The 14,616-nt window shown below is 40.6% G+C and overlaps 1 protein-coding gene across 1 annotated transcript in view; it reads left to right on the top strand.

Annotated features, from left to right (window-relative positions):
• Nucleotides 1-204: 204 nt before the first annotated feature.
• msraa (methionine sulfoxide reductase Aa) overlaps nucleotides 205-14,616 on the top strand; it is a 299,896-nt gene continuing 285,484 nt past the window's right edge. Inside the window, exon 1 of the mRNA XM_078212951.1 lies at nucleotides 205-355. Within this exon, the coding sequence (XP_078069077.1) occupies nucleotides 220-355 (136 nt within the window). The 5' untranslated portion in view covers nucleotides 205-219. The remainder of the gene's footprint in view (nucleotides 356-14,616) is intronic.

The raw sequence follows: 14,616 nt of genomic DNA, 5'->3' as shown, positions 1-14,616 counted from the left end.
TGGGACAAGTTTGATGGGCTGAATGGCCTCCTTTTGCACTGTCGGGATTCTATTCTAAAAAAAAACTCTTTTGTTAATAAACAAAACATACTTTCTGGAAAAAAAATACAATATATAAAATTAATCTTATGCAGCTACATGGCAGGAAGGGCAAAGCGTGACATGTGTAAAGATTACGCAAGGCCTCACTCTGGGCAGGGCTGTGTTGAACTTTCTCACATGATATTCTTGCCGGAGATGAGAATCTGGCAGCGGTTCCTACTCGACAGAGTAGGACTTGTAATGGCTTTCCGAGTTCAAATGCTATCGAAGGAGCAAGCCTGTCCCGGGAGGACCGAGGCTGTGAAAGTTTCAGGTACTCTATCTAACTTGATTAGATTGCACGAGTCCCAAGTGTGTTCTTTTAAAAGAAAAAAAACGAGAGAGACACTATACAGCCCTGCTCCGGGCCTGAGCGGAGAAAGGCAGAACGGCGACAATGTGTGAGTAGAAGTAGTCGGTGCAGAGGAGGAGCTCCCTCCCCAGTCCTGCAGCCTGTGTGTGTGTGTCTGTGCTGGGCTATAGGAGCACCAGCTGCTGCCGGCCCGCTTTTGGAACGTCTCCCGGAGCTCGCGCTCTCTCTTTCCGCAGGAGGTTCCAACCCAACCCACTCGTGCGCAGCCGCCGAGCATGAAGCTTCCGCAGCTGGATGTTGCTGCTGCTGTATGGGAGGGGGTGGCCTCCAGCTCCCAACGTGACCCACTGCATCCCTCCCTCACCCACACCATTCATCACCATTTCACTGAGGAGCACGATCAGTTATGTCATCCAATTCGATCTTTTAGGTGGAAAAACATGTTTGGATTTTGTTTTGTCTGATTGCTAAATCCCATACCATTTAAATATATATATATATATATATATAATCTATTTTGGGTAGGAGACTGCACGGTTTTTTAAAAAAGAGAATTCAATTAAAATGTTGCGAGACGTATTAAAGGTATCCATAAAATTCAAGGAGCATATTTGATTTTTCCCTCTTTCTTGTAGCTTGCATTTTCCAGTTACACCTTTTGCCCCCAAATACTTTAGACTTTTGTGCGGCCTCAGAGCTGCCTACTTGCCCTTAGACAATGCAATGCCCCCTCTGTATGCATCATTTTATTGGGTTGGGAATAGTGCTAACGTTTTCAATATGTTTTGTATTTATATTTATATTCAAAATTTACTATGATAACAGTAGTAGAATTGAAAAGGATAGCAATATCATGATTTTGTTTCCGTAAACCTTCTCACTAGTTTGTTGTCCTTCCCTGATTCTGTGCTACTTTGCCCTGTTGACCATGAATCAGACCCAAACAGACATGTATGTCCATTCACGAAGTCTTTCCTATTGCATTAAGAACAATGCATATGTAAGTTTTCTACAGGAATTCGGTTAACGCAACAGCTCTTCTGGCGATTCATACAAGTCTTCTCCAAAAACATTGTGCCTTTTGTAAAGTTTTTCTTTCCATTATAAACATGTTTTCTCATTTTTGTTGTGGATCACATTGAAAGGCACAATGGACTTGAAATTTGAATTTCTCTGAGCTGAATTGTTCCCAGCTGGTTGCTAATCAGTACTATTCACTGGTTTCTATCTTTATCCTTAAACTATTGGATAGTATCTGTTCAGTTTTAATTTGCGATCTATACAATAATGTGGAGATACTGTCAAATCACTTTTTTGATAACGTTTCCTCTTGCATCTTGAATGATAAAAGTATGTTTGGAGCTTACCCAATATGTACTTTATAACTTATTCAGGCCTGCTTTACAATGTGCAATTAATTCCTCGTATTTACATTTCATTCTCTTTTTCAAAAACTAACTATCTTTGGCGTAATACTATAATCCATTTCTCCACTTAGATTTTTAATGTTAACACTTCAGAACCTTTAGCACAAAAATGACCAAAAAAACTTTGATGCAGTACTGAGGTTGTGCTGCATTATCAGTGGCACCATCTTTCAGGTGAGACATTAAACCAAAGGCCTATTGGCTCTCTTAGGCAAACATAAAATATCCCAAGGCAGTATTTTGAAAAAGGGCAGGGGAATTACACTCAGTGTCCTGGCCAATGTTTATCCCCTAATCAAAGACACAAAAACAGATTATCTGGTTGATTTGATCTAGGTTGATAGGGTTGTTAAGAAGGCGTACGGTGTGTTAGCTTTTATTGGTAGAGGGATTGAGTTTTGGAGCCAGGAGGTCATGTTGCAGCTGTACAAAACTCTGGTGCGGCCGCACTTGGAGTATTGCGTACAGTTCTGGTTGCCGCATTATAGGAAGGATGTGGAAGCATTGGAAAGGGTGCAGAGGAGATTTACTAGGATGTCGCCTGGTATGGTGGGAAGGTCTTATGAGGAAAGGCTGAGGGACTTGGGGTTGTTTTCGTTAGAGAGAAGAAGGTTAAGAGGTGAATTAATAGAGGCATACAAGATGATCAGAGGATTAGATAGGGTGGATAGTGAGAGCCTTTTTCCTCGGATGGTGATGGCTAGCACGAGGGGACATAGCTTTAAATTGAGGGGTGATAGATATAGGACAGATGTCAGAGGTAGGTTCTTAGAGAGTAGTAAGGGCGTGGAATGCCCTGCTTGCAGCAGCAGTGGACCCGCCAACATTAAGGGCATTTAAATGGTCATTGGATAAACATATGGATGATATTGGAATAGTGTAGATTAGAGGGGCAACATCGAGGGCCGAAGGGCCTGTACTGCGCTGTAATGTTCTATGTTCTATGTTCTATTATTGACACATGTATTGGGATACAGTGAAAAGTATTGTTTCTTCACACTCTGCAGACAAAACATACTGTTCATAGAGTACATAGGGGAGAAGGAAAGGAGAGAGTCTTAGGTAGGTGTGAAGAAAGATCAGCATAATATAAGGTAGGTCCATTCAAAAGTCTGACGGCAGTAGCGAAGAAACTGTTCTTAAGTCGTTCTGCTACATGACCTCAGACTTTTGTATCTTTTTCCCGAAGGAAGAAAGTGGAAGAGACTATGTCCAGGGTGTGTGAGGTCCTTGATTATGCTGGCTGCTTTTCCGAGGCAACAGAAAGGATAGACAGAGTCAATGGATGGGAAGCTTGTTTGTATTGAGGTATAGTGAAAAGTATTGTTTCTTGTGCACGATACAGACAAAACATATTGTTCATAGAGTACATCGGGGAGAAGGAGAGGGTGCAGAATGTAATATTACAGTCATAGCTAGGGTGTGGAGAAAGATCAGCTTAATATAAGGCAGGTCCATTCAGAAGTCTGACGGCAGCTGTCAATGGATATGATATTGCTGTTTGTGGAAGCTGGCTGTTTGCGAATTGGTTGTCACATTTCTTGTATTACAATAGTGGCTACATGTCAAAGATACTTCACTGACTGTAAAGCTCAATGGATCATTCTGAGGTTGTGAAAGTTGCTATATAAACACAAGCTTTTCATTAACAGTGCCAGGATTTATTTCTACTTTAGTAGAATACTTATAGGAAATACATATTTAAAGTAGGCTTCTAATAACCACTGGCAGAGGGCAGGCGTATTTGGGTTTTCTGTTGGTTAAAAATCATAAATTGTTGAATCGAAAGAAGTATTCAAATTAACAATGCTAATCGATTTCTCAGGCATATGGTGCATTTGTCATAATTTAAAGTGTTGCATATGCCAAGTTGTTGTCACATTTGCATTTGATTGGTTTAATCAGCAATGATGAAGATGCTGAAACAAGTACAATGCTAACAGTTGGGAACTGTCAATCCACATAAAACCAATCAACACCACCATAACAAAAAGAAGCAACCAATTGCCTCAACCATTTTTGTCCCCTTGCCGCCTCGGCTCGGGGACTGCACAGCTTTTTAAAGGGAATATAATTAAAAGAACTTGACCCTACAAAAACAGTTACTGGGTATTTTGGATAGAAATACCTTTCTATCAACATCACCAGATCAAAATGGTGTTATTCATTAAGAGTGACTAAGGAAGAGGCTGTGGTGTTGTGGGCAGACATTTTGGTGTGATGAAGTGGGAGAGCGGTGTACATCTCCGGTGCAAAAACTTAGGAAGGTTTTAAAGAGATTTTCCCAGAAATGGTGAAATAGGTGTCAATGGATTCCCACAAAATACTGTGTTTCATCACTTCTGGTAGAACCTACAACATATGTAATTGATATATACTTCAAAAACCTAGTCAGTACTACAGCCACAGAGAAAACCAAGAGATGCGAATTTTTAAACTAAAAAGAATGGGGAGAATTTTGAACTAAAAAGCATAAGCAGTGTGATGAACGGTTTACACCTCAATTAGGTAAACTCTATCTTGCTGCACTGAGCAATGGTCTGGTACTGAATGGGATCTCTGGGTGTATGTGTATCATTAACAAATGATTGGTTTGGGTCTAAAGGCAATGCAGTGCTGCAGTGTTTTTAGAATGAATTCTGTTACTCTTTACATTTAAACTATGAAGATTTGTTTATTAATACTTGACTTCAAAACAATTTTTTCCTCCTCTTCTTGGTTCTCTGTGCTTTGCGCCATTGCTCATACACAAGAGGATGAAACGTTCATCACCCCTCCTCTTTCCACCTCCCCCAAACTCCTTTTTCAATGGTGTTCTGCGACTACTGGGAAAATATTTAATAATAATGTGGTGTTTCTTTGAATGGTCTAGCCGAGATCCAGAAACTGACATGAGAATTTTCAAACCTGGGTCTGGAATATTTTCCTCTATTTTGTCCTCATGAGTATTTAAGTTAATGGGGAAAAGGTAGCTCCAGTTGAAGAGCTGGAACTAGCATGGGTGCTCTGGACTAAGTGGCTATCTTCTATGCTGTAATTTCTATAATACCAGTGGATGCTTGTATTTGTCCCATTGCTATTCCTGTCATGTTTCCAATCAGTGAGGGCACGTTGTTCGTTGGTAGTCCACTGCTGGAGGGAAAAAGTAATTTAATAAATAGTTGATGTGGTAACTCTTGTGTGATCTTCAGATCCTTTGCTGGTATTGGCTTTCTCCTTTCGCTGTTATTAAGCCATCAGTATTACACTCAGCATATGGCCAATATTGTAGAAAAAATAGTCCATTTAATTTTTAATATAAAGATTATTTTTAATGTACCCAGATTCAGCGTCAAATTTTTATAGCTTGGCTCTTGCAGCTCAGGATGCCACCTGTACCGTTTGACTGCATTTGAGCTTTAGAAAGGTTAATCACCATTTTGTCATACTAATTGATCTCCCATGGTATTTCAGAGAATATGGTCACCCCTATCTTTCTTTGCTAGAGTTTCTGCTTCTCTTTGTGTTGTGTTTTCCTGCTGTCTTTCTGTTTCTATCTCTTTCTCTATCACTTCTTCTGCTTCTGGTTTAACTTTATCATAATTTGTTTCACTTTTTCTTCCAGGTGGGAGGTAATAGTGGAGATAGAAACCATTAGCGACTGTAGGCTTCATTTGGGATGTGAGTTACTGGGGAGATGTGTCCCTCAAAGGCTTCCACCCACCCCCGCCTCCTCCTCCATCATTTGCATTTCTTTCCACTCTCCTGGTCACATGCATCCATCCTCTTGTTCCTAACAGGTATTTGCCTTCCCACAAATTTTGAAAACAAGTCAAATTCTTTCAGGGAAACAGCTAGGAAGCAAAAGGAAAGATCAGCAGGCATTTGGTCACTTGCTCTCTCTTATCCACTATCTATAATGTTTTCTATCATGCATTTTGCTATCATTCAACTCAGCCCTAAACCTGCCATTTCCATGGCAATTGTTACCCATAAGATTAGGTAGCAAGAAATAGCTTGCCTTAGAATTTACAATTGTCTTCATATTTTTTTGGGTAGCTTTGTTAATATTATCTGGAATATTTCAGTGTTGAAAGTGCATTTACCAAAATAGTTTTACATTAAAGTTTGAATGATCCTCTGCGGCAGGAATAATGAATGTATAATGTACTTTCTTGTGGCAGTATTTAGCTGAATATATTTTGGTCTCCAATAATGAATATGCAATGGGCTGTCTGTTCTCTGGAAGGGGTGGCATGATATTAAATTTTAAAACTATTTCTTGAAAATTGTAATGTTATCAGATTTAATGTATTTTATTCACTTTAATTGTGAATGTTTTGAAATAATTCTTGTCCCTATTTGACCCCAATTAACTCATGGAAATTGCAGCCAATTATTACAAGTTGATATGTCAACTTTTGAATGTGAAGATGACGTTTCATGCAAAATCTGTCAAGTATAGTGGGTGCAAAAAGAAATGTCAGTGAAGAATTTGCTGCAATTTTACCTTGAACTAAAATAACGTTGCAAATAAGGAGAGGTTTGTGGTATAGGAAGAATGGAACAATAAGAATTTCAAAGTAAGTTGCCCTACTTTGAAGGAAAATACCTTTAATTTCCTTAAATATTTTTTTATATAGCTATTGAAAAAGATTACCTGAACTATTATCCATTCACTAAAATAATTGCTGAATAGAATGTTAACAGGTTGACAAGTCTTGGGCGGGTGTGAGGTGCGGGGGGGTGGGTGGTGGGGAGAGGGTGGTTTGCGGGGGAGGTGGTAGGAGGAAGGAGCCTGCAGTGTTGGAGGTTCATCGTTTATTTTCTCGCATTTAACACTACAACTACAAATGTGAGTGGCTTGTATACTATTGGATGGACTTTACTGGAGGTACAGTGGAAGTTGTGTGCGTAACCAGAGTTTCCACCACCCAACCACCAAAAATATGTTTGCGGTGCAGGAGCTGCTCCAAGGAAATTCCTGGTCATTATCTTCTAACTATTGACAACTTATCCAGTTTCTCCTTCGTATTGTTATTGAAGGTGGAACCTGCTATAGAGTAACTCTTCGTCAGTATGACAGGTCAAGAGTCTCTTACAAGTTGTCACACCGCCAGTATAATGTAGATTTTTTATTTAGGGATATTTGAATGATCGGTTGCCTCTTGTAGTGGTCTTGTAATACTTCCAGTTGGTGGGGATTATATTCCCAATGAACCAAAAGCTAGAGTCTTCTGGTTTTCTGCCCCATGCCAAGTGGTCCTGGATTGCTAGTACTCACTGCAACTTTATTTCTCTCTTAGCCACTCTGGAAGAGGATGTTATCACCAAATTACACTCAAGCTGGACTCAGTTCAAATCAAGTAACTAGATTAATTGATTGTAATTTAAATAACATGTGCATAGGAACAGGAGTAGCCTCTTGCGCCTGCTCCACCATTTAATTAAATCGTGTTTGTACTATGCCATAACTCCATTTGCCCATCTTTTCCCCCGAATCTTTGATGCCCTGGCCTAGCAAATATTTATTGATCTTAGTCTTGAAACTATCAGTTGATCCAGCATCCACATCCTTGAATTCCAGATCTTTGCAACCCTTTGTATGAAAACAGCTTCCTGATTTCACTCATAGTGAATAGCCTTAAATAAAACTGGTAAAAGGCATGAAATTCTCTTGGGATTCTCATGCTTGCCTGCCATGACTCTGGCAAGCAATTGATGAGACCTCCAGGGAAATATTGTAAACGGTCATTTATGTTGTTTCAGTGGAGGAAGTCACTATTCTCTCCTCTTGACAGCATCAAATAGTGAGTGTGTCTTTTTACCAACACTCATGTTTGGTTCAGTTTTACTTAATAGCACCCTGACACCAACCTTTCATGTTTGAGTCTTCCTCTATTTGTTAGGCTTACTTTTCTCATTAATCTTTAAACTTTTTGAATTGTAGCTTAATGCTTTCATTTTTGACATTCCAAAATCTGCATCTCCACACAATGTTCGCATGAGCCAAGCTATGTTTTCCTGATTTCATTAATGCCTTCCTATATGAAAGCTGAAGACAAAAGCCCATCTTGAATCTTAGTATTAATTTCATGCTGAATACAATAAATTTGTAGGCATACAGAAAACTAGTCACCCCAGTGATAGTTGCACTGTACTGATGCTAGAAGCTAAAGGTATGTTTTCATTTGTACATGCAAAATAATGTGGTTATGATGTTTGCTAAGGAAAGCCACATTACGTGAATAATACCAACAATGCATTTAAATGATACTTTTAACACTCAAATATCCCAAAGAGCATACCTACTGTTACTAACACACATGCAAGAAACTTGCGCTGTTTGTCCAATTGTAGCTTTAATGATTTTGTTACGTTCTTCGTAGAGATTGATAACTGGAAGTTCAAATCTCTTTAACTGTTATTAGCTGAAAGAATGATTTGGATAAGATTTCCTGTTTTAACACTTTAACTGCAACAAATTGCTGAAAAACCGCTATTGGCTGAACACTTTTTTCACAGATTTTCACCGTAACTTCATTACAGTGTGAATGTAAGCTTACTTGTGACACAATTAAACTTAAAAACTATTTTCTTTTTGTAAGCAACTTGTACTTCCCCTTTTTTTCTTCTCACCCATTGCCTGAAATTTGCAAACCTTTCGCAAAAAATCTACAGTTGCGACAGCTTCCAGTGGGTTCTAATTGGTATTGCCATTTCACTGAGTAATAACTGAGTAACCGTCTCCTGGTGCTATCCTCAGCTTTTGGACAGTTTCTTGAATCCACCATTGGTGCTGCTGGAGCTTGCCAGAGTGCTGCTGCAGCACCTTCAATTTCAAGCAGACTTGTAAACTCAATGTGGCTTGCCAAACCTGGATGTTCAAATGACTGATATTTGTCCATCAGCAGCAAATCAGAGAGAAACCAGCCTGTGACTGAACTGCAGTAAAGAATGGGAAGGTTAGTATTGAAGATAAGGTTTCGGGCCCCAGGTGAGGTAGCCGGAGCGGCTGTGTCTCTACCGCACACTCCGGCAGTGCATTCCAGGTCCAAACCACTTGCTTTATAAAGAGATTTTTCCTCCAATTGTCTCTAGTTAATCTTAAAGTTCTTGACCTTCTGCCAGTGGGAACAATTTCTTTCCATTCACTCTCTCTGGACCCCTTACAATTTTGAACATATCTTAACAAATCTCCTTTCAACCTTCTGTTCTCCAAGGAGAACAGCCCCAGCTTCGTCAGTCTATCCACGTAATTGAAGTCTCTCATCCTCAGAATCATTTTCCTGTATCTTTCCTAAAACCTTCACATCCTTCCTGTTAAAACTGTGTTTTACGAAGGTTGATAACTTGCTTTTGTACTCTGCGTCCTATGTATAAAACGTAGGATTAAGTATAATTTATTAACCCAATAGCTCAGCCTGCCCTGCCACCTTAAATGATTTACTCAGCTGTATGCCCAAGTTAGTCTCCATAAATAAGGACATCTATGATGGAGCAACATTGGAATCCTTTGAAATCCATAGTTGAGTCAAACAGAGTTGTATTCTGGCACCAACACTGTTTTGGCATGTTCTTCTCTTTGCTGCATATGCCTACAGGTCATTTACAGAGGATGTCTACTTTTATACCAGAACTTGATGCAAAACTGTTTAGCTTTGCTCACCTGAGATCTAAGATAAAGCTATGTCAAGTTCTCATCAGAGAGATGCTGTACACTGATAATGTGATACTAACATTCCAGGCTGAGGATCACCTTTAATGGCTAATGGACAGACCCTCCCGTACCTGTGAGGAGTTTGGTTTGACCATCAGCATCAGGAACACAAATGTCATGGTTCAAGATGTTCACATACAACCATTTATCAGCATTGACAATGTGATGCTAGAAGTTGTTGATAGCTTCACATATCTAGGTTTCACAATCACCAGCAATCTCTCACTTGATGCTGAAATCAACACACACATCATGTCCAAGCTGTGTAACAGAGTGTGGAACATCAGTGACCTGACTGAGAACACCAAACTGTGAGTTCACCAAGCCTGCATCCTCTGCACACTTCCCTACAGTGGTGAGATCTGGACAACTTGTGCTAAGCAGGAGAACAGGCTGAATAGTTTCCACCTTTGCTGTCTCAGAATGCTGTAAACATTCAGCAGGTCATCACCAAAAAACAGACGAGTTAACATTTCAGTTGCAGACACTTCATGAGCAGTGGAATAAATTGCAAGAATCATAGAATCCCTACAGTGCAGGAGGAGGGCATTTGGCACATTAAGCACAGCATTTAAAAACAAAAGCAGACACTAATTTATTGCTGCTTGCCTTTTAGAGTATGGTTCTTTAATCAAAAGAAAACACCTGAATAATTTAGCCTTGGTATCTCGTGGCAGGACAAGGTCATCAAATAAGAGGTCCTGTAGTGTATAAATCGCATCAGCATATACCCATTGCTGAACCAATGAAGTCTGTGCTGGCTCAGCCATGTTTATCAGATGGATAAAGGCTGAATGCCAAAGTCCTGTATGTTAAACTAGCCACTGGGTGCCCATACCTCATCTACAAAGATAACTGCAAGTGAGACATGAAGATAGTGGTCATTCCTCGTAGTGATTGGGAGACAGTCACTGACAGCTATGACCTCTGGAGGTTGACTGTTGGAAGGGACATTGGAGGCGGCAAGCAGAAACTTAAAAACCCCAGCTGGCTGAGAAGAAGACCCAAAGAAAAGAGGCCAGTGAATGGTGCACCTTTTCAGCCCACAGTCTTCCTCTGCAACAAGTGTGGCAGAGACTGCCATGTTGGAGTGAAGCTCCTGAACCACACGAGATGATGTTTGACCACAGAATTGACCACCACGACACAAACCATTGTATCAATGGTTTGCCACCACTATTGCATTTGTATAGTGCCTGTCCCATTCTCGGGACATACCAAAGTGTCTGACAGCCAATCACAAAGTATGGTTTCTGTTGATATCTCGGCAAACACTCAGGCCACATTGTGCATAGCAAGATCCCACAAACAGATGACTGATCAGTTATTATGTTTTTGATAGTATTGCTTGTTGACTAGGACACAGGCCTTTTGGCTAAGATCAAGTGTAGTGTCGACATGCTGTACTTGGTTGAAGTCATTAGGTTACATTTTAGCTTCATTTGAAGCAATTTTTAAAAGCGGCATCTCGGCCTTTTGGCTAAGATGCAAATGAGATCAAGCCTTGGAGGAGGTGCAATGCCTACTCCAATCAGCTTGGATCATGTAGACCAAGCCCAAGACAGGAGGTGAGAGCCCTGTCTTAGCTTGGATCGGGAATGTCTCACTTGTTGAGACTCTAAATTGGACTTGATTTGATTGAAGTGGGTTGGAAAAAAAAAGAACATTCTACTGTTTAAATTGTGATATTGTATCAACTTTTTTTTAAAAAAAAGCTTCATTTGAAAGATGGCACCTGCAGTGATGCATCTTCTGAGTATTGCAACATAATGTCCATCTAGATTATGTACTATAACTCTGGAGTGAATGCTAGAAATTTGAAAATGAAATTCACAAAATCCAGTAAACATTGAGCAGATCATCATCCTCTGTGGAAATAATAAAAGAGTTAACATTTCAGTTGCAGACACTTCATGAGAAGTGGAACAAATTGCAAGAGCACAGCATTTAAAAATAAACCCCCCTCCCCACACACATACACACACACTAATTTATTGCTACTTGCCTTTTAGAGTAAAGTCCTTCAATCAAAAGAAAACACCTGAATAATTTACACAGTTGTCCTCATGACTGCTCTCCAATCACCTTTCCCACCCCACCTGGCCCTCAACTTAACTTTTTTTATTCGAACATTTTTCATGCTGCTCTCTGTTAATTTCCCCAAGTGTTGATGCTCCTTCAGTCAGCACAACGAGCTCCATGGGACAGGCTCTATTTCTCCCCGAGGACTGCACAATTCCACTCTGTGACGAATAGCGTTTGAGGAATTGGGGAATCTGGTGTCATATTGGGAAACTTGGCAACGAGTCTTACACTTGCACTTCTGTACAGGAATTAGAGAGTTTGCAGGTACAGGACAAAGAGAGGGAAAGTGGGTAATTTGCTCTGCTCATTTCCCGGGACATACTTTAAGTGCAAAGAAGAGGGAAAAAGATGGAATGTTGTAATGTTTGTCCTCTTTGTCTGTACCCTTTCATGGAATTATAATTATATGGTAATGGGTCTGATGGACATCATGACCCTTCACGCCTCCTTTTCCCTGTCTTTATGTTTTTCGATGGAGCTGGGGTGGAAAATTAGCTGTGTTTAATTTTTAAAAGAATATTTTTATTAGAAGTTTTCCAACCACCACAAAACGCAACAAATCTACAAAATCTAATATAGTACAGAATGACCATCCTTCCACACACGCATACAGAAATGACCAATGAATATTCATACAAATGATTCCAATTATCAATCATTGCAATCATAGTTGGCGTCTGCTCTTGTATGGATAAAGAGGGAATACAAAGAGTGGGGGATCTCGGGATAACAGGACAACAGGATACAATCATAAGCACATGGCTCCATGGTGCACACCCTCCTTTAAAGGATAACGGAGACAGAACTATTCAATATGCACGATACCTTATGGCAGTGGTTCCCAAACTTTTTTCACTGGGCCGCACTTTTGGAATAAAAATTTGCTCGCGCCACACCGAATTTTTTATTGATGATAAATACATTCAAAAACAAAAAAAATACAACTCCTAGCAGTGCTTGATTCCTAACATAGAACACAACTACTTTATAATATGATCATGGGACATCGGCCTCAGCATCACTTGATGCTCTTGCTCTCACTTTGGAAAAATATCTATCCATGTGTCAATGTATCTTTGATTGTCCTTGAATCTTCCCGCCACACTTGCCATCCTCTCTCGCCGCACCAGTGTGGTGCGCCGCACCCTTTGGGAACCACTGTCTTATGGGGTAATATACAGCCAACCAGGGCCTAACTCAACATCCTAGGACTTCCAATCAATGAAAAGATAACCCAGAAAAAGGGGAGTCTGCAGTGAAACCGCCATCGATACAGGATGTAGTATGTCAGGGCCTGCAACCAACAGGACATGAGATTTCCAGGGGGACCAAATCTCAGAGCAATCCAGAAGCCCCCAAAAGGGAATGTCTTGGGGAGGACAACCTACTCCCTCATCCCACATACCCTCCACCTGACTCGGATAAACACAGCAACTACTGCCCTAACCCGCTCAACGACACTGTAAAATAAGGGCCAACAAGCCAAGAATGGGGAGGCGATGGCCTATTGGTACTATCGCTAGAATTAATCCAGAAACTCAGCTAATGTTCTGGGGACACGAGTTCGAATCCCGCCATGGCAGATGATGGAATTTGAATTCAGGAAAAAAAATCTGGAATTAAGAATCTACTGATGACCATTGTCAATTGTCGGAAAAACTCATCTGGTTTACTAATGTCCTTTAGGGAAGGAAATCTGTCGTCCTTACCTGGTCTGGCCTACATATGACTCCAGAGTCACAGCAATGTGGTTGACTCTCAACTGCTGTCGGGCAACTAGGGATGGCAATAAATGCTGGCCAGCCAGCGACGCTCATGACCCACGAATGAATGAATAAATAAATAAAATACTCACATCAGTCCTTTGCATTGATTGCCCTTTCTCTAAGTACCCCAAAAGCACCATTTAGGCCCCGCTAACAAGAAGATTCAACCCATTCCGCTCCCCCCCCCCCCCCCCCATCAAAGAGTCCCAACAACTGGATAATATGCCCCACCATTCCTTCCATGAGTCAAGCAATCAAACTATCACTACCTGCGTAGCCAAATCAAAATGTATCAACCTAACAAGGATGGATATGCAAGGATAAATGAGCTATGCCCGGGAATGTACCAGAATATAATTTCCCCCACTCCAACAACACCAGACACCAACAACAAAAAAAGGACCCAGTTTTTTCCAGGATACATGTTCTATCTGTACTTTCTCAGGAAACAAATGAAGGTTCCCTAATCCCAAAACAACAAGAATACAAAAGAAGAATGCAATCCCTATAGTTCTAATGGGGGATTCTTTTTTTCACCTACAACGAGGACTTAATAGGCCATACGAACCATCTCTGTGGCAAACCACCCATCTGCCACCCTGCTGCGGTGCTACTCATCTAAGAGATAAAGTGAAGGCTACAAAAAGCTGTACTACCTCAGTGTAAATGCAAAGATTACCGTACTGATTCCAAACACACAATGTGGGAAATAAGCTTATTTTGTATGGATCTGCAGAAATGCAGATGTTGTATTTCTGTGGATAGGTAATTGTTAAACAGTTTGAGGTTCATCCATCTGTAAAGCACAATAGAAGTCATGAAGTTGGCCCCAGTTTAATTTCTGATCTGTGTTGTGTCTGTGGTGTAAAGAAAGCTTGCCTATTCTGCTAGTTGCATGCTGGCATCAATTTAGATTCATGTCATTGTAACCTGGCAGTGGACTTGTGTGCCCAATCCTATCTTTCTATACCTTTTTTTGGTATGATACCTATAGCCTATGGCAGCCAATGGGTTTCATCAGCTAACTGCTGTCCCCGAAGGGGAGATCGGTAAAATGGGGAAATGTTTCTTTCCTTCTGGAGTGCTATTCATGCAGTTTTAAATTAAAATAATTTTTGTCCGGAAATAAGGGGAATGTGAGCAAGCATAAGGGGATGCTGTTCCATGTGCCTCTGATCTTCTGACTAACTGGTACAACTGGTCAGAAATTCAGAAATCCACCCCCAGCATCTCCTCACACCCCGC

The sequence above is a fragment of the Mustelus asterias genome, chromosome 5, assembly GCF_964213995.1.
Source record: "Mustelus asterias chromosome 5, sMusAst1.hap1.1, whole genome shotgun sequence".
Lineage (NCBI taxonomy): Eukaryota > Metazoa > Chordata > Chondrichthyes > Carcharhiniformes > Triakidae > Mustelus > Mustelus asterias.
The sequence above is the reverse complement of the archived record's forward strand: the minus strand, read 5'-3'. Positions and strand labels throughout refer to the sequence as shown.